General features: G+C 39.3%; 4 protein-coding genes across 10 annotated transcripts in view; 2 read left to right on the top strand and 2 right to left on the bottom strand.

Annotated features, from left to right (window-relative positions):
- Window positions 1–145: 145 nt before the first annotated feature.
- On the bottom strand, window positions 146–6,770 carry six5 (SIX homeobox 5). Its single transcript, XM_043264831.1, has 3 exons — window positions 5,981–6,770; window positions 3,310–4,787; window positions 146–3,221 (listed from the first exon to the last, which is right to left on the bottom strand). The coding sequence occupies exons 1-3, from the start codon at window positions 6,670–6,672 to the stop codon at window positions 2,518–2,520; spliced, it is 2,874 nt and encodes a 957-aa protein (XP_043120766.1). The 5' UTR covers window positions 6,673–6,770; the 3' UTR covers window positions 146–2,517.
- A 2,040-nt stretch (window positions 6,771–8,810) lies between these two features.
- Window positions 8,811–13,802, top strand: tbcb (tubulin folding cofactor B). Of its 2 annotated transcripts, XM_043264832.1 has the most exons (7): window positions 8,812–9,011; window positions 9,159–9,319; window positions 10,857–11,000; window positions 11,181–11,277; window positions 11,596–11,787; window positions 12,149–12,221; window positions 12,351–13,802. In XM_043264832.1, exons 2-7 carry the CDS (start codon window positions 9,200–9,202, stop codon window positions 12,463–12,465), a joined length of 741 nt encoding a protein of 246 aa, XP_043120767.1. In that variant the 5' UTR covers window positions 8,812–9,011; window positions 9,159–9,199; the 3' UTR covers window positions 12,466–13,802. The 2 variants fall into 2 exon arrangements, with proteins under 2 accessions (XP_043120768.1, XP_043120767.1); XM_043264833.1 differs by having other exon boundaries at window positions 8,811–9,319.
- Window positions 13,803–13,868: 66 nt separating this feature from the next.
- On the top strand, window positions 13,869–23,410 carry tmem123 (transmembrane protein 123). Of its 5 annotated transcripts, none has more exons than XR_006253178.1 (5): window positions 13,886–14,198; window positions 15,296–15,430; window positions 15,531–15,678; window positions 21,914–22,065; window positions 22,973–23,410. XR_006253178.1 is itself a non-coding variant. In XM_043264737.1 (4 exons), the coding sequence occupies exons 1-4, from the start codon at window positions 14,144–14,146 to the stop codon at window positions 16,461–16,463; spliced, it is 363 nt and encodes a 120-aa protein (XP_043120672.1). In that variant the 5' UTR covers window positions 13,869–14,143; the 3' UTR covers window positions 16,464–16,666. The 5 variants fall into 5 exon arrangements, 3 of the variants coding, with proteins under 3 accessions (XP_043120672.1, XP_043120673.1, XP_043120674.1); XR_006253179.1 differs by lacking the exons at window positions 21,914–22,065; window positions 22,973–23,410 and adding an exon at window positions 16,439–16,666 and having other exon boundaries at window positions 13,886–13,973; window positions 14,108–14,198; XM_043264737.1 differs by lacking the exons at window positions 21,914–22,065; window positions 22,973–23,410 and adding an exon at window positions 16,439–16,666 and having other exon boundaries at window positions 13,869–14,198.
- Window positions 17,161–24,277, bottom strand: part of yap1 (Yes1 associated transcriptional regulator) — a 29,443-nt gene continuing 22,326 nt past the window's right edge. For both annotated transcript variants that reach the window (XM_043264736.1, XM_043264734.1), the window contains 4 exons: window positions 23,418–23,590; window positions 21,259–21,392; window positions 20,009–20,121; window positions 17,161–19,926 (listed from right to left, as the gene is read on the bottom strand). In XM_043264736.1, the coding sequence (XP_043120671.1) occupies window positions 19,688–19,926; window positions 20,009–20,121; window positions 21,259–21,392; window positions 23,418–23,590 (659 nt within the window). In that variant the 3' untranslated portion in view covers window positions 17,161–19,687. The remainder of the gene's footprint in view (window positions 19,927–20,008; window positions 20,122–21,258; window positions 21,393–23,417; window positions 23,591–24,277) is intronic.

A 24,277-nucleotide genomic window follows, 5' to 3' on the forward strand; every position in this document is an offset into this window, starting at 1 on the left:
CATGGCGCAGCTTTTGTTAGACAATTTGGTTAGAGATGGCATTGCAGAAATATATATGCTTGTAATGATGTGGAAGAGAATCTGAGATCAAAGAAACTTTTTTCGGCATTTCGGTAAAAGTGCTTCACAGATAACTTGAGATTAACGTCAAACCAAAAGCATTCAGGTAGCATTATATATGTTTATTACATATCACAAAATGGAATATAAAAAATAAAATAACTATAAGATACAAAACACACCTCTATAAAAAGAGACGTTTACAATAATGATGAAAAACTCCCTTTACTAAATGAAGTGATTAAAAAAAAAAAAAAAAACTCTTTGGTTTGATCAGCTGCATATTTTTCTGTTTGTACATGAGAGTGAAGCAGAAGTATTTAAGAGTGAACAGAACAAACAAACATATCTCTACTGACTAAAATACATGTGCATTAACATAATCATTACATTCTGAAGGAGTAAAAGCAATACTCAGGGACACATACAAACACTCACACATTCCCTTACTTTCCAAAAACGTTGTCCAGGTGCTTTGAAAGAAAGAAGGAAGAGAAAAAAAAAAAAAACTTTGGCAAGTCAAAGCAACAAATCCTATGTAACATAAATGTGTAAAATACAAACACTTTCATTATGAAAAAAAAAAAAAAAAGACGCTACACAATTTATTTTGTGTTATATCACAAAATGGAGTGTAAACTAAGCTAGAATGAGGGAAACAGCTTTAAGGTTGAATGAACCCAAAATGATTGATAAATGCATTAAATATTCTTAAAAAAAAAAAAAACAGACAGGTATACTCATAGCTAGAGTGACTACTAACTCAATCTCACAGGCCAAGTCTTATTGTAGAGTTGCGAATGTTTTAAAAACAGCACCAAAATTTGTGGGGCCAGAGGGAAAAAATAAAAATAAAAATAAAAACTCCATGTATAATAAAATGTGCAAAATATACAGAGCTGTGCTCTGCAAGAAGCAAACCACTCTGGTAGTGATAATGACCTGTGTTGAAAAAGTCTTGTAGCCTTAAATCTTTAAAGCATTTGATTTGCAAGTGAGGAAAGGGCAAAAACAGACATTTTCGGAAAATATGAGGAAGTTCTACAATTAAATTGATTTTGAAATAAATGAATAAACAGAATGAAAACAAAAATCATTTCACTGTGTATGGATTTGTAGTGTAAGAAGTGGCTGTTTTAAACAGTAAACAAATCTTAGGGTTCATGTGGAACAGTTGCATAGACAAATATTCAGTACTTCAATTCCCTTCAAACACTCAAGCCTATTAGATTTATGCACAGTTTTATGATAATCAGCTGGAATGCTTGGGTAAGCTCAATGGTTTATCTATAGAAACCAATGTCAATTATCTATCATACTACAAGTATAGGATATCCGTAGTCATCCATAGTGTGCCATCATAAATTTACACTGCAAGATACTGTATACATGGAATATAAAAAACATAAATAGAGTGCTTCACTGCGTGTTCGAAGTGTAATGTTCAAAATCCAAGGATCTTGCACCGACTAATCAGACACATACACCATCTACTCAACATAAAAAGGTACTTAAGCCAATTCAATATTAAAGCAAAAAAACAACAACAAAGAGAACAGCACCTGAACTGAGCAGTGAGGATGTAGTATATCAAATGTGGCTGTCACAGGCACGTTTAAAGGTTAGTTTGTCAACCAAGTCTTTTCTTCCACCCAGTGTTGTGAGTTTATTGAAATCTGATTTCTTTCTCCCAGTGCAGGGTGCTGTTGTTGCATCCGGTAATCTTTGGGGGCCACCTGTATAGGTTGTCTAGCTCGTGTTCAGACTCATTTCTTACTTAGATTGAGTCGACTTATTTAACTCCAAGACACCAGTTTTGTGACCAGCATAAACATGTACCTCTATTATATTGTCTCTAAGAGGGAAACCTAATATGACTTGTTTCTCTTAAAAGATAAAAGCATTTGTCAGAAACATTCAATCTATAAAACTGAGAAGTAACAAAAATGTAAGGCACAAAAGAAGGCATTCCCACATGCCCTTCATTCCTAGATAAAACAACTTGATTGCCTCTGACATATTAGTGCCTTTTTACCACCTTAGGGATTCATGTAAGTCCTTGTAACATGCCTCAAGCTCTGTGTATCATCAAAAAAGAACCAAATGTAGACACAGCCTTAGATTCCTAGAGGTGAAAATAGGTTACGAAAATGTCCTCTATGAGAAAATGGCAGTGCCTTCCCTCTACTGTAGCCCTCGCTAAATATATAGTTTTCACAATTGAATTCCATGTAGAAAATAGAGGTTCTTTTCTATAGTTCTGTTATTAGGTTGAATACTTTCTGCTACTTAAAACTCCATCTACATAAGGAAGAGTGGGTAAAGACTCTAAACCTCTGAGGTCATAAATCGTAGTTCCTCTCAACTCTGGGACGTGGTCGAATGCAAGTCTTGCATGTTGAGATTTTGAGATTTAACACTAACTGGATCTGGTAGTTTGTCAGAAGCACTGGCAGATTACAAACCCAGATCATCATCCACAGGGACAGACTGCAGTTGTGTCAGAATTTTCGAGTCCCCATCCATGTCCTCCACCTCATCCAGCTGAGAATCTCTCTCCACATCTTCGCCTGGAGGAGAAGTGCCCAACAGGAGGGACTCTCCTCCTGGCAAGCCTAACAATGCTGGGTCCTCTGGGAGATCTCCTTTCCCACGCATGTCAAATAATGTCAGACCAGCAGTGGAGGACAGCGGGACAGGGCTCCAGGCTGGCTGGGAGAGTTGGTGGCCAGTTGCCACTCCACTACATATTGGACTGAGTGGAAGCATGCTATCAGGGCTAAGGGTCTGCTGGGATTGTAGGACACTTGAAGGAGTGGGAGTGCTAGAAGAGTCTGGGGTGTCAGGAGAGGCTCCTGGGGTTGTGTTGGCAACTGTTCCTGGCTCAGGGCTGCAGTAAAGTGTAGACGAGCCAACAAACCCCAAAGGAGATGACTGTAGTGAATTTGAGGTTTGAACAGCGAGTGAAGGTGCTGGTTGATTCTCAAGTGGATGTACAGTTGAGGTTTGAAGATCAAGGGTACTTGGGACCGAATTTTCTGGGACGGACTTGACGGGCATGCTGGTGAACTGGATGCCAGCTGGGATAGTGAGGATGAGTTTTCCATTTTGAACACTTAGAATGGGGCTGCCTCCAATGCCACTAGCTAGTAGGATGTTGCCTAGAGACAAAAACACAATAAATGCATTTCAGAAACAAACAAGCAACTGTTTTACACTCCTGATGAAAATATTTTTGAAATTGCCTACCTGGAGAGGCAGAAGGTAGCTGAATCACCCCAGGGTTGAGAAGTTGAACACCTGGAATGGTACCAGTAGGGACACTCTGAGGAGGCCCTATTGGACTAAGGCATATCGGTCCTTGGGCAACACTCAATCCTGTTCCAGATCCAGATGTCAGAATCTGAAAAGCACCTCCAGGGGACGGAATGGAGAGAGATGGCGCTGCTGGGACTACCTGAGGAAAGGACAGGGTTCCGGTTGGAGTTCCCGCAATGGATGTCACAGGCATGAGTTGAGGCAGTGACAGGGGGACCAGCTGAGGTTGGCCCGAGTCTTTGGTTTGTGATATGGGCACAACTTGAGTTGGTGAGGAGATGGGAATGACTTGTGTTCCCATGGAGGTCTGTATCTGTGGAAGGGTGGTTGAAGCAGATTCGTCACCTAGCTGAGGTGTAAGCACTTGTGTAATTTGCCCATCAGCCATCTGGGGAAGTGTTAAAGCACTACTGGTGCTTAAAGTGTTCAAGCCATTTTGGGGCTGTGCTTGCGCAAGTCTTGGACCAATGTGCAAGGTCTGTGTCTGAAATTGAGGAATGGGGACTTGGGGCAACTGTGAATTGACTGGGGAGACTGGAACAAGCTGGGGGCAGGATGACACTGTGGCCCCAGATGAATGCTGCATCAGTTGAGAAACTGGAACGCCCTGTATTGATGGGACCACCTGGGGTAAAGACAGCACCTGAGGGCTAGAGATGGAGCTGCGAGTAGGTGACTGAGAATCTGCTTTTCCTATTACAACAATTTCATGTGGCTGCGTGGGCTGTAGTGGCACCATGGGATTGGAGATTACTGAACTCATGGAGCCAGTTGTCGATGTAGGAATACTACTTGGGACCAGTGCCACTGAAGGAAGAGACGTGGGAGAGATAACAGAAGTAGAGATGGTGGGCGAGGACATTGAGTTTGTAGGCAGTGACTGAGTATTATCTGGACTCCTCAAGGCCTCTGGAAGACTGATGAAATCCAATGGAGATATGTTGCTGCTGGGTGTTTTTGCGTCCTCGCTAAGCGAGAGAGGTATTGTGCTAGTTAGACTGGCTTGTGGATTCAAAACCACAGTGGACAGGCTACCTTGGGCTTCTGTATCACTGATGACCGATTCATTTTTGGGGATTACTTGAGTCCCATTTAGTAGCAATGGTGCATTAGCTGTAACAGGACTGAGAGTGACTGTGTGGCCATCGCTCAGTGTCAGCCCATTGATGATGACCCCTGTTCCTGCCCCTGAGAGTATAGGGCTTCCATTGAGCAGCAGTGGATGAGAGCTTGTAAGGAATCCCCCGGTGCTGTTGAGAATAAGCTGACCAGTACTGCAAGGAGCCCCAGAGAGTGATATAAGAGAAGCATTGGAGCTGCTTGTCTCCTGAACAGTAGGTTTGTCAGCAATATCATCCAGATCTCCCTTGCTTGCTTCATCTTCTGTGCTGTGGTTTCCATCAGATTCACTAAAGAAAAAACAGAAACATTACATTTAGTCAAAAAATCTAAATGTAGTTCCCATGAATGTCGACCATCAATCATCTCAAACATTTTTTTTACAGTTGTATCAATACAAACCAGACCAAGTGACGCTTGTGGTTTCAATTCAATCATTTTTTGTACATTTAGCCAACCTGTCACCACATGAATGTGCTGCGGTAAATTACAGAAAATAAACATACACTTGCATGTACATTATTAATGGCTTCTGAATATTGTTCTAACATCTTAAATATAATGTTTTAGAAATAAATATTTTAGATAAACAAATATATACTATAAAATTAAATTGTAAAAACTTTTATATTGCTTATTAAAAAAAAAAAATACAGAACAGAATAAGCATGATTGATACCATAATAACATTTAGATTGTTCATGCTTCATGGATCATATTGAAGAAGACCACATCTAACAACTATATTTGATAAAACCTTTCCAAAATATCTGCGAAAACTGTAGTATGAACTCTTTTTATGAAGATAAACACGTAAAGTGTTTCATTTCATGAAACTGAACAAGTGGGAAAATACAGAAACATACAACAAGGGCTGCAAGACTGTAAAGAAACCAAGTTCTTATGATAAGAAATTCCTAAATTAATTGTGGTTTACCTCTCCAAGTGCTACACTTACAACTTAATGAAGCTTTTTTTTTTTTTTTTTAAACCAATGTCCTCTCTGCCCTGAGATTTAACCGTGACTACAGAAAGACATTGTGGTGTAGGAGATCAGGAAACTCGAGACACTCCTGGCGCCCCTATCTCACATTTCACAACAAAGCAACATGCTCTCAGCCTGTTTTCTAAGACCTCCTTGTCATTTTCACTTGTCACACACATCATTTACCAATGGCGAATATTTACCAAATCTAGCTTTGTTCACGTCTGTGCTCAAGCTTTAAAAGACGTTTCCTGTGTTCAAGGTTTATTAAATACAATCTATCGTCCGCGACACAGTAGGCCTTTTTGAAGAATACCGTGAATGTAACAGCAATCCGTTCAGAATCTGTCAAGATTTTCACTTTACTCACTCGTTCTAGTGTGAAGCTCGCACACAATAGCGGTTTGTTTACTGCTCTCTTCTCTCAGTTTGCCTCAAGAATGTTTCTCTCGGGCCTGAGAGAAAACGCATACTTGATACACACTACAATGCGCTTACCTTTTACTGTTGGTACCAGAGGGAGTCCGATCCCTCTGTCGGCGGTTCTTGAACCAGTTGCTGACTTGAGTCAAAGAAAGCCCGGTGACTTTGGCCAAATTCTTCTTTTCGACCGGAGTGGGATACCTGTTGATCTTGTAGCATTCCTTCAGAGCGTTGCGCGACTTCTCCTTGAAGCAGTACACCGTCTCCTCTCCGTCCCAAATAGTTTTGGGCAAAGGAAACTTTTTGCGCAGTCGATATTTATCCACGGCGCCCAGACTGCGACCCCGGGACCTCTCAGCCTCCTTGTAGCGCGCCTTCAAGTAGAGGTCTTGAAGGAACCCATGGTTACTCGGGTGGAAGTCGTGACTGTCCAGAATGGCGTACAGCTCGTTGAACTCCTCCCGGTGGAAAGCGACCAGAGCCTGGGCCTTCAGCATGGTCTCATTGCCACGTAGCAGATCGGCCGAAGGAGGGATGGTGGAGAGGAATCTCCACAGGCGATCCACATTGCCCGCTTGCAGGAGCGCTTCGCACAGACACGCTACTTGATCGGTGGAAAAACTGAGAGCCGAGTTCTGGAAGCTTTGGAGCAGTTGTTCCGAAACTTCGTCCGGATCCGTCTCCTCTTTCACTTTGGCTTCGTCTTGCGTGGACTCCTTTGGGCCGTTTTCAGTTTGTTCTGTGGACTCCAAAGACAAGGAAGCCATTTTTATTTTAACTTTTTTCCTTCAAGTTCCTCCTCCCTCCCCTTCTGTGTGTCTCTCTCTCCCATTCTCCCGTAGGCGAGTGAGCGCTGCTGCAGAGCGAGGCGGCACGCCCCTGCGTTTCGTCGACCTCCCCCATCCAGACGTCCACCGCAGGCCTGCTGCATTTCAATCTGGCTCCTTCATTACCATTGTGCAACCCTTTCCCTCCCCCCAAACCACATTTGTTTCACATTGAGAAACAAACAATGCGTAAGCCTCACAAGTTTTGTTAGTCCAATCAGCTGCTTTCAGACTGGATGAGGACACATTAAGATTTATTAAGACGTATCATTTTGTAAAACTTAAAACTTAAGACTCTCAGTATGCAGACTGGAACTCCTTTACACTTTAAAAGTAAATCTATCTATCTATCTATCTATCTATCTATCTATCTATCTATCTATCTATCTATCTATCTATCTATCTGTCTGTCTGTCTGTCTATCTATCTATCTATCTATCTATCTATCTATCTATCTATCTATCTATCTATCTATCTATCTATCTATCTATCTATCTATCTATCTATGCATTTAAACTTACTGTAATGAACCCAAGCATGGCTGGAAGTCTTTATAAATTTGAAGATTAAATCTTAACATGAACTGTATTTGATGTTTCATGACTGGTTTGGTTTAGTGCCGGTAAGAGACTTCACCTGAGACAACAGATGTTTGTGAGATGAGTTATGTAATGAATACAACACGCTCCCTTTCTTTCTCTCTCTGTGTGTGTGTGTGTGTGTGTGTGTGTGTGTGTGTGTGTGTGTGTGTGTGTCAAAACTTTGCATGCTGGATGGACAGGGAGTGTAAGGGTTTAAATGTGAAAGAGGACACGCACACCTGGAAGCAAAAGGACAGAATGAGATGAGGCAGAGCTCTGTACCTCCATCTCATCGCTTTGCAAGAATGTAAACTTTGTTTTCAGGAAGGCGGGAGATCGGGCTGCAGTCTGTCACCCCCATCCTACAACTTTCTATCCTCTCAGCTCATAACCCCTAACCCTTTGATCCTCTGCTTGTGCACACTTGCCTTTTAACGTAACCAGTCATGTTTTGCAGGCAAGACATCTGAAAATGAGTAGCAGTTTTCAGAATCGCTTTATTTGCCAGCGCAGAGATAGTTAGTGCCTTGGTTTTTAGCTTTTGTATATATTTATATAGACTCTAGCAAATGTGTATTTCAAAATGGGTTCAGTAAGGTCCAATTAGCTACCCTTAGTTATATATATATATATATATATATATATATATATATATATATATATATATATATATATATATATATATATATATATATATATATATATATATATATATTATCCATTTTGATAACATTAGTTATTAAAAAAGAACTGTTTTAGTTCATGTTAGCCCATGTGCATTAAATAATAGGCTAATGTTGACATATACAACTTTTATATATTAGCCAATGTTGAGATTAACAGTAACTAAGATAATTAAATGCTTTTACACGTTTTTCCTTGTTACTTCATATTGACAACTTATGTATAAAAATTAGCTGTAGCTTGTAACTAGTAGCTTTTTATTTCATACTATTTATATTTAGTTAGGAGTAACTTTTATTTCAATAGTTAGGGTACTACTATTTATTCCAGTTTAAGTACTTATGAGACCCTAGCTTTTAACTAATATTACGAACTAGCCTAACCTAACATTTCGTAGGACTAATAAGTAGTCAGAAAGATGATTTTATAGCTACATAATGTATTATAATGTACAAAAATATTTTTCGATCTTACGTAGTTCCATGTGTCACTTGCGTTTTATTGTGAAATTTATTAGCAATTTCTGAATGAATTTACTGACGTATGTGTTTAACTTTATTGAGGCGTTTCTAAACCTCTAGCAGCATCGTGTGGAACACAGTCAGCACTGCAAGCATGTGTTTTTCATGCTTGTTTGGGAGCGGTCTGCTTCAACAAAACATATAGTGATTGGATGATAACCGTATAACCGAGCCGCCCGATTCGACAGAGTACGTTTTCCCCGCCCACTGAAAACCTAATAACATTTTCCTATTGGTTGAATCTAAAATCCCGCCCAATTGTTAAATTTGATTGGCTTAAACGTCCATGTGGGTGGGCAGAAGCTTCCAGAACCCAGTGGTGTGGTCTTTGACGGAAGAGCTTTTCTTAAGAGCTAAAAGAAGAAGAAATTATACGGGTTTGGTGGTTTGAATACTGAACACAGCCTTTAAGATATCGGATCGCGTGGAACTGATAAGAACGGAACTTGCTAACAGCTGACTGAAGCAGTGAATAAAGTGAAGGGCTTGTCACGTGAGTGCATGTAAATACTGGCTAGCCATAGCAACCAGCAAGATAGCAAATGTATTAAACCTTAAGCGGAGGCCATGGCGAAATAAGCGCTCTGCCGGACGTTTGTGTTTTGCTGCATGAATACCAAACACACCGTTTGACTTTCAGCTCAACCACACCAGCATCATCAGTTTGGTTAGTAACGGAAGATGGACGGGAGTGTGACAGTCATCACCAACCCCACCGTGTCCGTGCGGGTGACCAGCACAGTCAGCTCCTTCGAGGTGAACCGGAGATTCAACCGAGGAGTAACGATCGCAGAGTTTAAGGTGCGGTAGGGCAAAGCCCGCCTGGTATATTACCAATTAGTCAGACATTAAACGTGTCAGATAAAGCCTGTTGCAGAATTGAATGTGTTGTACCGTACATCCTTGTTTTCTAAAAATGGCACATGATTTGTAGTTTATTTATTCATTATTTGTTTTGGGTTTTTTTTTTTTCAAACGGTGGATATAATATTCTGGTCAACGCATATTATTCGATGTGGTAGTATGGTCAAATCACTGGCATGATATCTATAATATTCAGTAAAACAGCATTTGTGACTAATATGGAGGTCCTAAAGGGACATGGTGCAATTTTAGATTTCAATGCTTTTGCGTCCACTCATAAAAAATACAAATAATGTGTTCCGCTAAGAAACTGTGACTGCTCTCATAAAATTATCACACTTTTTTTTTTTATGAGGTATTTGGGGCTGGCTTGCAAAAGTTATGAAATAGTTACCTTCCACTTTCTGACATAATCAAGTTACATAAAAAATTAGCTTGAAGTGCACACTACAGTCTTTATTTTGAGGGCATTTATTTTTTTTAAGGGACCGTAAGTAACTAGACAGTTGACTCAAAAATCATTTCATGGACAGATGTGGTCTATTCCTATTTTATTTTTACATCAATTAAACAGGCGAAAAGTCTGGAGTCAAAAGCAACTTTTTAAAAGGAAAAAGTGGAATGTTCTGCAATGGCCACGTCAGTCTCCTGATGTCAGCCAGTTTGAATGCTCCATCTGCCATCAGTGGTTCAACCGTAATATTATGAAGATATTATGACACAAAACAAAAATTAAATTTTAGTTGAATATTGGGCACCGTAAAGTCACCGTATCGCAATTTAGTAGATCATTCGGTGGACGCACATTATGTACGCAGTTCTGTGTCAGCAGCAATGAAAAGATTCGCTGTTTGCACGGTGACTTTACGGTGCCAAATCGTTAAACAATTTTTTGTTTCTTTCGTACAAAACGTATTCTCGTAGCTTCACAATATTACTGTTGAACAATGGCAGGACGGAGCATGTTTAGCAGTCAATGGGACAGACCTCCCGGTTTTCATCAAAAATATCTTAAATTGTGTACATAAGACGAACAGTTTTTTTTTTATGGGTTAGGAATGGCATGGGGATGATTAATAAGAGATTAGCGAACGAAGTTCCATTTTGGGGTGGAGTAATCTTTTTAAAGCTTAAAGTCTGCACTTTAGTTTCATTTGGTTTTAGAAAATTGTGTCAGCGTCCAAATATATTGATCTAACTGTGGGAGTAATACGTATGTTCTAAAGCGTGATAATACAGAGTTGTAATGTTGTAAAAGTACCTTAAGGTACTTCTATGAACCATTTAGGGGTAAATAAGGTACAAAATTGAGCTTGAAGAGTACTGCCTGTGTGATGAGCTCTTGTACCAGTGAAGGTGCAATTAATGTTCTATACTGTTTTTTTTTTGTGCATTACATCACATAACATCAAACTGAGAATGTTTTTTTTTGGAATTGTATTCTTATTTTCTATTTTAACTTACCTGCTTATAGAGTAAACTGGAGATGATCGTGGGCACCCCAGCTGCCTTAATGGACCTTGAGTTATTCAGCACTTCAGACAAGTTCTTACAGAAGCTAGACAACAATGAAGCGCTGCTCGGCTCCTATCCTGTAGATGATGACTGCAGAATACATGTAGGTATCGGCTCCTTTCTGACATCCCGGCTACACAGAAAACAAGTGACATGACAAAATCAGTACGTACTGAAGGGATGTGAGGTGACGATGTTTAGAGCTGGACATTTTTGAAACCATTTTGGCATTAACAAAGGCCGCGTTCTTCTACTGTATGTAATCTTGTTGGTTTCTGTGCAGGTGACAGACCGCAGTGGTACACAAAGCGGGGAGTTCACTGATTTATCAAAGGTGGAGAAATTCGAGATCTCCGATGAAGCCTATGAAAAAAGGGCAGGTAATGACACCGTTTTTGCCTGTGACGCATTTGCTGAATGATTTCATTCATAGAAACCTAGAGTAGCTTACAGCACAGTTCTATCAATCATTGACTGGACAGAGGCATATTGCCCAAATATGAGCTTGCAGGCAAGTTTAAAATATGCATGAAATGGTTCTCAAGTAGTTCTGCATTTAAAAAAAAGACCACTTTTTTCATGTTTCGCTGCTTCAATGCACGAAATGCAGTGTTTCAGCATCTCTATATCACGCGTTATAGATGCCTACATTCGTTGTGAACACAAACATCTAACATTTCGGTTTTCTTATCTGTCAGATTCGGTGCGGAACTTCAAGAAGAATATGAAGTTAGGGCGATTTAATGAGGAAAACAGGGCCAAGCAAGAAGAGACCCTTGCCAAGAAAGAAGAGGAAGAGAAGGCAGCCGCCGAAGCCATTACTGTTGGGAACCGCTGCAAAGTTCAAGTTCCTGGGCAGCCTACCAAGATCGGCACCGTTATGTTTGTGGGTAAGCTTTGCCCTCGTTTTTAAATCACACCTTTGTTTGTGCTGTTTGCGTGACCTGATTTAATCACATTTACTGTTCTGATTTACCACTTGATTGTTACATGCATTTGTAATGGAGCCAAGAAATTAATAGGATCTGAAATTAACTAGTTTCGGTATTTATATTGTGAGCGATGCTTTTCTAAAGGCAGTGCACTGTAACACGCCATCCTGACCTGGGGCTAACTGCATTATTATTTATCAATATTATGTTTGAATAATCATTAACAGCAATAATAACAAAACTACTACTACTATTAGTAATGAAAACTAATAATATTCATCATCATCGAATGGGGCTTAAATGCTTTCTTTGTTTGCAGGTACAACAGATTTCAAGCCAGGCCACTGGGTTGGTGTGAAATATGATGAGCCGCTTGGGAAGAACGACGGCAGGTCGGAGCACGCACAAGTTATTTATATTTACGAATAAGACCGGCATGTCTCTGAAAATGACTAATGTGACCCGTACGTGAACCTTCAGAGAAAGTTTAACTATTGCGTTGTGTTTGTCTCGATTTTTAGTGTGGACGGGAAACGTTATTTTGAGTGTGACCCAAAATACGGCGCCTTCGTGAAGCCCCTCTCGGTAACCGTGGGAGACTTCCCTGAAGAGGACTATGGTTTGGATGAGATGTAAGACTCACCCGATGAGCGATCCGAAGAAAGACCCTCTTTCTTCCAGAAGTTTGGCTCCATGCAGTGAGACATTGCTGCGGTAGAAGGGTTTTTTTTTGTCGTCGATGCGGATCATTTTGTTTCATGCTGGTCTGGAAGAGATCAGTGAAAATTGTACCTTAATTTCCTGCAGTCAAACTCAAGGAACGATCTTAAACAACATCTGTGCCCTGGCGACTAAATGTAACTAGTAAGGTAAACGTGAGAACTCCAGCCGAGGTCGCAGTAGAGAAAAGCATTCGCTTGCATGTTGATTGTTCGTTATTGAATTCCAAGGTTCTGCAGCTAATTTGAGCCCAGAGCGAATCATTTCACTTCAAAGAAATCCAACCAACCGCAACAGAAAATGTTCTTCACGTTTTTGCAGTTCTGTGCACACCGTATTGTATAAATGTCATATTTGTACTAACGAATTCCTCCCTTTTCTGCAGCTGATTACATTCTTATGCATCAGTATGACTGTGTTTTTGGGGTATCAGTCCCTCGTTCTCTGTGGCACTTTAGCGGTTAGCTCACTAACGAGACGTGTAATGTAGAATCCGTAGGCCTCAGTTTTTCCGTGGTTCTGTATTTTCTGTGTAAATTACAGAAATGTGAAAAGAAGACCGGCATGTTACCATTTTCATGCATGTCAAATTTACATTGATCAGAAAGGCCTAATGTTTTTATGGAATTCTGTTTAGTATCGTGTCTGTTTAAAATAAATCCATGTGCCAATTTTGGACATCCTGCAGTCATATACCCAAATTGTGTTTTATTTATTTTTTTTTTTTTTACTGCCTTAATACGTAACATGGGACTCATGTTACAGTGAAAAACACTGATACAGTTTGGCCCCGAAAGCTTCATAGCTCACAAGCGATAATACAGGTTACTGACTTGCTGTGCACCAAAACCAAATGTTTGATTCATATGAATGTTATAGTAGTTTTAACCAAATGCATTGTAAAAGTAGAAATTTTGCACATGAGACCAGAGCCAGGCGTAAACACTGATGCTGAATCAGAAGTATCTGTTTCGTCCTTTATTCTATACTTACATTAGCTGGCCATAAATTCGAGAAAAGAAAAAATATTTTTGTTTTTGACATTGTCTTGGCAAACTTACAGACTCAGTCATTATTTTGCATAAAGTACAATTGAATCTATCATTTGTCAAAAACGTGGCCGTGGAATTAATGGCTCAACTGTTCGTGCCTGAGTGCACTTAGGTTTTTGTAAATGTATTTCGATTTACCCCTCCAGACTGTGATGCTTTGCTAAAAAAAATAAATAAAATAAAATAAAGACTTTCAAATTACTTTGCTTGGACGTCATTACTTTTAAAAACTTTCAGAGCGCGCGCACCCACCCACACCCACACACACACACACACACACACACCGACAGATGCAAACCAAAGACCACCTAGTTCACAGCTCACCTTGGTCGCAGTTAGCCAGCTGTGTTGAGTAAAACCGGATATTAAAGGGTAATTTAATTTGACTAATTATAACGCGTTGCTCTGAATGACACCGAAGCGCTTCGACAAAGTCGTCGGATAATGAGTTCAGACTCAGAAGACTTAACTTTTTTTTTTTTTCGTTCGTCATGACTGTCGGGTAGTTTGGTGCTGTGTGCTTGACGTTTTTCGTAAAGAAAATGAACCGCTGTTTGTGTTTGGTCTACATTAGTTCCTGTATGTTTTTGTCACTGGGTAAGTGTTTCTCTGTTGTTTACGTATATCGTAAAAACTGTGTGGAAACCGAGCTATGTAACGGAAATTGCGAAAGCTTCCATTGTGTATACGTGTACACCGTTTTAACACGGGACCTGGACGTACAGGATCCCAAAGTAAGCAGGGTTTATGGAAAGCATGCCAAATTTGACAGTTCTGGTGCTTCCGAAACAAAAAAATGACTTCTACTATTGCTCGTACTATTATCACTCTTTTTGGCACTTCGTAAACAGCCAAGTTACTACCTTGAACGGCCTAGCAACAAGCCAGAGGACCCTAGAAACCACATAGCTACATCCATAATAACAGTCTTCACTCGATATAAGTGAGTTCTTATCTCTCAAGTCTGTGAAAATGATTTTAAAGTTTGGCAAAAAGTATATTCATTTTACAAATGCTTTGGAGTTAGATGGTATGAGGTCTACAAGTCACACTTTTAGAATATATATATATATATATATATATATATATATATATATATATATATATATATATATATATATATATATATATATATAAAAACGTAAGAGCCCTGGTTCTTTTTAACTTCACACAATAAATAAATACATATTAAAAAATTTAAATATAAATAATAAATTGTAAAAACCATGTTAACCATTACTATTATAACACTTAAGCTTAATTGCATGCAAGTAACCCTAAATAATTAATATTACTAATATACTATCTAAATGCATATGTTCACTGTAACAAGGACAGTTTAATAAAGTGTAACCAAAAATCCAATAAAGTGATTTAGTCTAATGATGCGGCCTGCGTGTTTTACTGTTTGTCTGATTGAAGAATTAAGTAGAGCAGCTGAGAACAGCTAGTCTAGGTAGACGGTTTGCATCAATCTCAAGCAGTACAGCCACACAAATCCCTTAACTCGCACCATCTTATTTAAGCTTTCCACAACAACACAGATTACAGCATTCACAATGCTTTGGACCAGATGTGCGCTATTGCGGCAAAATCTTACACAACACCATAAAAGTATTCCGCTGGTGGCTTTTATTGTAATTTGTAATAATTGTAATAAAATGCATTTGCTGATCTGGATTTTCCATACGCAGACAGGAGAGCCGTCCAGGCCCATTCAGCCCAAGGAAAGACTTCAGTGACTGGAGCGAACATGTCCAACTATTCAACATTACTGCCCAAAGCTGAATCCACCGGCCCAACTGTGCACATCATTTCTGCATCCACAGGTACGGTGTGAGCTTCTGCATTCGTTGAATACACTACTTTGCATCAGCATTAGCACAGTCTAAATTTGAAACGACTATTTTCTCTGGACGGATAAAACAGGTGCTCCTTTTAGTAACCCAACAGCATGTCCTCGCTTCCATGCGAGTAGTTTCATTGGCGGTATGGTGCTGGCCTTTATTATCTTACTGCTCGTCACTCTGGGATACAGGTTGGCCTGCTCACCACGGGAAGTGCGCTACAGAGTCATGTGAGTACCATCAGAGCACCTAGTATTTTTTAATTGGATGTGATGCCATGAGTTTCCGAACCGCGTAGCTCCAGTTTCTCAAAGGAACGCATTAGTGCACGTCCACTTTTTCACATAAATACATACAGTATTTGCATTTACTTATGTAGGTAATGTAGTGTTTTCACAAACATTCAGGAAGTCATTTACAACCTCGTGGCACACAACAGGTCTGGGTTTGACTTTATTTTAAGGTGTCCTTGTAACAGTGTACATTTAAGTACTGAATTATATCAATTAACTCAGCATGCTAATTACACACTATAGGGTAGGGTTCAGATTAGGGTTAGGTTTATGTAATTATGCACGATCTATTATGGTAACGCGCTGTTTTAAAGGAACAGTTCACCCAAAAATGAACATTTTGTAACCAGGCTGTTAATATTATAACACTTAAATAAGCTTAATTACATGCAAGTAACCCTAATCCTGATCGTACAGTATTTAGTTCATTAATATTACTCAGTATCTAAATGTATACGTTGACTGAAACAAGGACACCTTAAAAAAAAGTGTAATCTATATAATAAGTACATGCGATGTGTAACAAGGACACTTTAAAATAAAGTGTTACCTAGGTCTGTCTTTAACGATTTCTAAATTGTCCACGTTATACTTTCAGAACCCAACTGTAGCCGTCTGTTATGTATTATGCCGTGTTTTATATATATGTTCATATGTAATAATGCACCGCAGCTAATATTTATTTCATGTCCCGCAGTGAGGAACACGATGCCATCATTTAAAAAAATGAAGCCATTCAGGAAATCAGGATAAAACACAAGCTAGTTATGACCCGAAGAGAACGTTTTTACTATAATGTGCTTAATATGTATATGAGAAATTGTCTGGTTTGTTTTATATTCCTAAGCATTTTTTTTTTTACATTTTCAGTGGATACTTGAACAATACTTTATTTTAAGATGTCCTTGTTATGTGTTACATGTAATTACTATTATAAAAATGATAAATTATGCATAATTACATGCTAGTAACCCCAAGACAAACCATATAGTAGGTACATATATATACTAAATAAATATTACTCAGTACTTGTATAGTTACATTGTAACAAGGACACCCTAAAATAAAGTGCAACCAAAAATACTATATATATATATATGTGTGTGTGTGTGTGTGTGTGTGTGTGTGTGTGTGTGTGTGTGTGTGTGTGTCTAATCCAGTGTAATCCAATTTGTACAACAGGATGTTTTAATAAATTTGGACTAAAAATATAGAGTTTAAAATATGCTCATGTAAAAGACGTATCAGAGACAAAAATATTTGGTTTATGGCGTTTTTGTATAAAAGTTGTTAAAACAGGTTACATTTGTTTTCGTTTTTATCATGTATGACAGAAAGTGATCCAATAAAGTGATTTAGTCCAACTGCGCGGACTGCATGAACAGAAAACATTTTTATAATAACGCATAAAATACACAGTAACTACCAAAGTATATACTTTATTCCAGGCCAATTTTAAAGTAACATGTAAAGAGATATAATGTAACAGAACTTAAGGTTCTAAGGTACATGCACATACATTGATTTAAAAAAAAAAAAAAAAAAAAAAAAAAAAAGAGATCATAATAAATGGATATAAATTCATTCTGGGTGCATTTAAAAGAAATCTAAATACCAATCCATTAACTTGTGTGATTAGTACTACCACTACAAAAAAAAAAAAAAGAAAGTAAACGGGTACTATATATTCTGAACAGTTGCACACTAAGCAAGCATAAAATCATGTTTAAGTGACATACACATTTTAGTCAATGTTCTAGAAACGTGCAATACCATCACTGTACCCACAATTCATAAAACATTTTGTTGCATTGCTCTCTCCAACACTGTTTTACCCCACTAGAGTCTGCCATCAATACTATGTTTGCAAAAATATATTTCTCTTAGCTCATCTTTTTTTTTCCATTTTCCTCTACAACCTCTAACTTTCAATACTATGGCCTAGCTTGAGGTTTCTGATCATAAAATTTGACCATAAAATTTTTGCTTACCGAGGCAATTGAATTAAAAACCATAGCGGTATATTCACCCCAACAGACCACAGACATTATACTGATAAAAATGCATTTTTTTTTTTACATTTTTTTTTAAAGAAAATAAAAAAATCAGTACAACACACATTTACGGGCCAGTTACTGAGCCATTATGTAGTGTAAAGGTATCCGTATATTGTAAACAAGAGGAAATATTCATATTACTGAATTCCAAGCGTCTGCAGCGAATCTGTAATGGACAAAGTCCCTGTAGTGTTCTGCTCTAGTGAAAAAACGTAAACCTAGGTAACCTGCCTAATGCGTTTTATTAGAACCAGCATAAGAGGACCTGTCAAATCTCGCTTCATTAGAAATCTCCTCAAAAATCAATTAGACCTTTTCTCATTAGCTTATGTCCTACATAAAAGTACGATAAATTATTTTGTCCGTTACTAACAAACAAAAAAAACAAGTCTTTGGAAGCCTCGAAGAAGTCCTGACAGAAACGATAACTGATTGTTTCCATAAAAGTCTACTCTATCGCTCATATCCACAGTTACCAAATTCCAATCCAAGCTAACAGCTAATCTATAGCACTAACCCTCAAGACGTGCTCATCTATCCATCTAAACGTATCAGAACCTTCCTTTTCCTGTCCCAAACTCCATCAACATGACTGGCACAGACTCTACTGGAGCTCATATCAGAGATGTCTGTCTGTTGATCAAAGTGCCCTTGATATTTTGTTCATTGCTTTTGGGTTAAAAAAAGAAGAAGAGATTTTCACTAAAATTAGCAAGTAAGCAACAACAACAACATCGACTGAGATACTAAAATCGTAAGATAAAAAGCTATCGCTAACGAAACCAAACGACCCCCTCACCTCAGACCGGTTACGATGTAGCGGAAATGATAGCGTCCACCTAGTTAGTGTTCTTGGCCAATCGGTTCATGTACTGTAAGGCAGCTCTTAGAATACTTGTTCTGTAGAAAACGGTTAAAATGAGAGCAAAAACAGACCCGATTTGTATTTGATCACACGTGAATGCCATAACCCTCGCGAAAACAAAATCAGGCTTAAATAAAACTAACACGCAAAGAGGCTAGGGTTCTTTAAAGAAGAAAAAGAAGAGAAATCAAACCCTAATTCCCAACATAATATTTTTTTTATAAAACCTTTGAAAGAAATATACTTTGATTAATGAAGCGAGTACGTACATTTGATCTATGATCTCTAGCGTAAAAACGACAGGAACATGTCTCAATCTTTTTTTTTTTTTTTTTTTTGTTTGTCTGAAGGCACTTGATTACACAGTTTCTAGTGTGATATGCTGGCACAGCCAAGCAGCAGTATTCGTTTAACCAAAGCCACACGTTAAAACCCTTTACGGTATAGACCTTTCAAATCGCAATCCCATCACGTACAGACGACCTCCTCAACGCTTTTTGGTTTCTCAGGCTCATTGCCGTACGAGGAAAAACAACAACGAAAAAAAAAAAAGACAGTCAGTTGTAGGGCGAGCTGAGATCTTGGGACGCTGCAGTCACGGGAGGTTGCGGTGAGTTGATTTCGGGGGTTCGTCTGTCTTTATTTCTCTCGGAGCCCTCGAAACGACACTTCGCGCACACTACTTCACATTCGCATACTTTGCACGCAGTACAGCCGTGAAAGAGATTTGGGTACTTGTGGATACTTGTCTGTTCATGGGCCAGCCTTGAGGATGCAGACATGAAAAAAAAAAAAAAGACGTAAGTAAAACAAAAAGAAGCCCGACGGTTAAAATACCACTGCTTTTAAAACCAATTCGGCCAAACGTAGCGAACAGAAGATATCGAAAAAAAACCAGTCCAGTAGGGTGAAATGTCTTTTCTTTTCTTTTCTCAACTCGGCGCATCTACACATCCTTCACAGATTGGATTAGGCAGCAGTTCAGCGTGTTGGAAGAGAAGGCGTAGTGCTGGATCCCGGCGCTCTATAGCCAGGTCAGAAAGTTCTCCTTGTCGATCTTGGTAGCTGCCAGCACTGACTCCATGTCGTTGAGGATGTCGGAGCTCAGGGCTTCCTGCAGGCTGGGCATCAGCTCCTCGCCCTCCACTGCCATGCTCTCCCCCTCCAGGGTGCCCAAGTCCACGTCTGTGCCCGGGATGGCGTCTAGGTAGTCGGGGAAACGGCTGGGCTGTGTTGCCATCGGGCTGGGGCCGAGGGTATCGCCTGGGAGCGAGACGGTTTGCTCTTAAAAATGTGCTGGTGCCATTTGTGTGAGGTTATATTGAGTGCTCTTGTCGTGGCGTACCTGTCTCCATCTCGTCCACGCTGTTGAGGAAGTCGTCTGGAGTGCGGGGGACGCTGTAACTGCTCATGCTCAGGCCGCTGTCCGTGCTCTCGTCTCTGGAGTGATACGTCCCGCTGCACAGAAAAACGTGAGGCCACAACTGCTTAGACAAATCTAAACTGCACGTACATACTGTATGTAGTTTTACAAGTACGGTACTCATGATGAATACTTTTATTTAGCGAGAATGCGTTTAATTGTTTAAAAGTGGCACAAATTTTTTTTTTAATTAATGTTATGTTTCCTAAGCCTCAAATCAGCATATCAGTGGAATAAATTACATATAAAAACCATTTTAAATATATACTAAAAAAGATATATATATATATATATATATATAAATTATTTTTTTTTGACCACAATCCAAACTCAAAAATACAAAACCAGCAAAAAGTTACTTTTATTAAGTAGAAGTTTCTTGAATCTCAATTCACAGAGAGTCACAATATTATTAAGTTGGTAGAGAAAATTATATTGTTCAGACTTTAGATGAGCTAAAACTTAAGTATGTTTGGATTTGTTTAAAACACTTTCCTCATTTCAAAGTATATGATGAGTATAACATTTACTCCACTTCTTAACTTTATCCAGAATAACTGCTAACAATCATGGCTCATTCTGCTTGTGCTACTGGCAGTGGCCTGCTCTGAACTGCCTTTGAGGGGTCATTGTAAAAGGTGTTGTTTTGCTGGTGGTCTCTCTATAAATAGCAGGCAGGCAGTTCAGTACAGAGTGCTCAAATTAAGAGAGCAGGGGACATGCTACAGTGAAGGAAAATACAGCAAGTTTCTTCTAATTAAGAGAATGAAATGCGGCTTCGGTGCATGAAAGCTGCTGGATGAATGAGCTCTTTGTGAGCGCAGCAGAGGTGGGAGGGGGTCTAAGAAGAAGACCACATGTTCTCACGGGCCGCCTTATTATTCACATCAATCCCGTATCTGCTCTCATGCAGGAGGAGAGGTTTATGTGCTCGACAGCCACCGGAGGACGCAATTCTCTGCAAAAGCAGCTTAGCCGGGACTTGCTTTGAACAGCTTCTCCAGCAGAGGTCACCAGCGGAAAAAGGGAAAAAAAAAATAAATCCGCACGCACAATGCAGCCAAACATCCTTTGTGGGAAGGTTCATTGCCCTTATGTGCCTTTTAACCGATAAATACAACCATGTGCGAACGCAAAAAGTGATTTCTCTGGCGCAGTTTGACGCATCTTACCTGTTCAAGAACGGGTCCGAGCTGTTGGTGGTCATGTTACGTGCGTCTTGCCCCATGCTGGGTGAGGACACAGGGTTTTGAGTGCCGCCGTCCTGCTCCATGCTGGTGGGCAGCTGGTTTCTCAGGGCGAGCTCCTGTACACACAAGCACAAACCCAAGAATATGTGTCAAAGCGCGACGTTTATGAGCGAGCAGACTGGGCTTGCGGAAACAGAAGCTTAACGCGAGACAAAATTAATGATTTTCTTTGGAATTACTCCAAGTACCGAGATGAGAGCGGATGCATTTTTTTCTATTGAAGAAAAGGGACAGAACGAACTATACTGGTTTTTGCTTTGAAACCAAGCACACGTACGAAACGGTGAGCGAGGTATGGGAACAAAAAAAAAAAAAAAAAACTTAACCTACAAGTTTTACTTTGTTTCCTGTATCACCCACTTGAGCGAAATAAAAGCCTTTCCCATCCGACAAGTCATGGGTTACAAATCTGGTTATCATTTGTCAATGCATTGTGCAACACCGTCTGTCAACATCCTTGATTATTTTACAGCCTCAGCTCAAACTGGTGGTTTGCAGAGACTCACGCGAAGGTGTGGGTTTATTGCACATCATTTAAAGTATGACAGAAAGGTCAGATCTTTGCTTTTTATTACAGGCTTCCTACGGCTAACTGAAACTTGTATACGGACACAACTTTCGCTGATTAAAGGACAGCTCAACAGACCGTCACCGCAGAAAAGTCTCCAACACGTCAGCACGACATGACCCTGTTGACTCTCCTCAAGAGCTTTACTCATCTTGTTGCAAGTAATTCACTTGTTAACATTTTTTAAGCTATATTTTGTGGGCTCTTATGCTTTAATGGATAGCACAGTAGAGAAATGCCACGTGCCTTCAGACATCTTTAAATTTAGTTTTTTAATGTGTTTTTATTTTCATTTGAGTTTTTACAGTCTGTTTGTTCGGTTTATTCAAGTTGCGTTTTTTTATATGTATTAGTTATTATATTTGAGCTTCCAGAGATATAGAGTTAACTGATTTCATTTAAATAAGGTTATTAAATATAAAAAAAAAAAAAAAATGCATTCTCCATTTAAAACTAAAATAAAATGGTGCCAATTTGATTCTTATTTTAATCAGTTTTAGAATCATGCAATTCTTTTGGGCCAAATTTTGTTTTACTTTTTTTTTTTTTTAATTGTATTAATCCTGTCAAATGATTAATTACGATTAAACCTCATCCAAAATAAAAGTTTGTGTTTACATAAAATAAGTATGTGTACTATGTATTATGTGTATATAAATACACACACACAGTGTATGCTTAGAATATTTTTATATTCATATAATTTATAATATATAAATATATTTAATATATAAACAACATATTTGTCTTAAATATATACATGTATATATGTATGTATATTTATATATACATAATGTTTGCACTGTGTATATTTATTATGTAAACACAAACTTCTTTTGGATGCGATAAATCATTATTGATTATTAGACTGTAAATTAAATATGTTTTTAGCAGTAGATATGTACTATTGTAATAGGCTGTGAATGCATTTTTATGATGACTGAGCGATTTATTATGGGATTTTCAACCACTACATCATTGCCTTTAAGTGTATTTGAAGGCCTATCTTTATTGGTGTTTTAAGTGAGTTGCTTCTAGCTAGAGCCGGTAAGATCTCTGTTTATTTAGTTTTCCAGCAGGGGGGTCTGCAGCACCGAGTCAACACCATGTTTACATTCCAAAGCAGGGGCAGCTGAGCAAAACCTCCTCCACCTCCCTGTCTGCCCCCTCGTCTTCCAACCTTTCATTTAACAGCTCGCAAAAACATACACGGCAAGCATCTCTACTTCAGATTTACCGCCCCCCCTACACAAAATGTACTGAGAAACAAAACGCAACAGGTTGCTTTGAGGTGTAAGGCGGACCAGACCTTGTGCCAATAATCGTCAAAACAACGTGCAATTACACGATACGGTACATTAAAAACAAAAATACACAACATGAACAGCGAGTACACACGGCTCAGATCAAGCTCGTTTTTGGAGAAGACTGTGTGCCCGTCTAGCACGTGAGGACGGAATGTTCTGACAGGTGTGTAGGTGCGTGCGTGTGTGTGTGTGTGTGTGTGTCTGACCTGGGGTCTCTGGCGAAGGAGCTCTTGTTTGATTCTCAGCCTCTCTTTCTCCATCTGGATCTGCTGCAGTCTGATCTGGTTGTTTCCACCCAGGACTCCACTCTGCGGACTGGAGGGCAACTGGGAGCCTTGCTTCACTGGAGCACTCTGGGAAATTCGCTGCTGGTTCATAGCTGAGGACACAAAATCGATTACGTTACGATGCTTAATTCCATTACCGATTAGCATTAATTATACAGATAAATTTTTGTCTTTATAGTGTTACTCTGTTGCATATATAAGCACTACTATATTATTTTCCAAAAACAATTTGTAATAAAAATGTATCCAAATGTTATCCATTTTATATGAACACCTAGATTCAATCTCCAGACAAAAATAACCATTCATTAAATCATTCTCTAAAGGGGGTAGCAGCATTTCCCATGTGCAAGATACAGGGTATAAAAGAAGCCTATCAATGCAAGTGAATGGAGCAATGTGTATCGCCACAGACGCAAACACAGAAACAAATGTTTTGGACAACAGGAGGTGGGGTGTTACAGTAATTGGACCAATGAAAATGGCTGTTTACTTATGCACCAGGCCACCAGCGACAACAAAGCTGTGATGGAGCTGGCGTTGTCATGCGCGAGGGAGCCCCGTCTTCCCCGCTTATCCTCATCACCATTCAATCAGAGTGTGTTTACACTACCTCAGGCCTGAATGAGTCTCTGCTCTCCTCTCACCATGGGAATCAGATCAGAGACTCACCACGCCTCGCACACACACACACACACACACACACCGCACCCACCATCCCCCACACTGCCTGAGGCGTGGAAGAGTGTGTGGGAATGTATACGAGTGCTAGCGGGGGA

Source organism: Puntigrus tetrazona, chromosome 18 (genome assembly GCF_018831695.1).
Source record: "Puntigrus tetrazona isolate hp1 chromosome 18, ASM1883169v1, whole genome shotgun sequence".
NCBI lineage: Eukaryota > Metazoa > Chordata > Actinopteri > Cypriniformes > Cyprinidae > Puntigrus > Puntigrus tetrazona.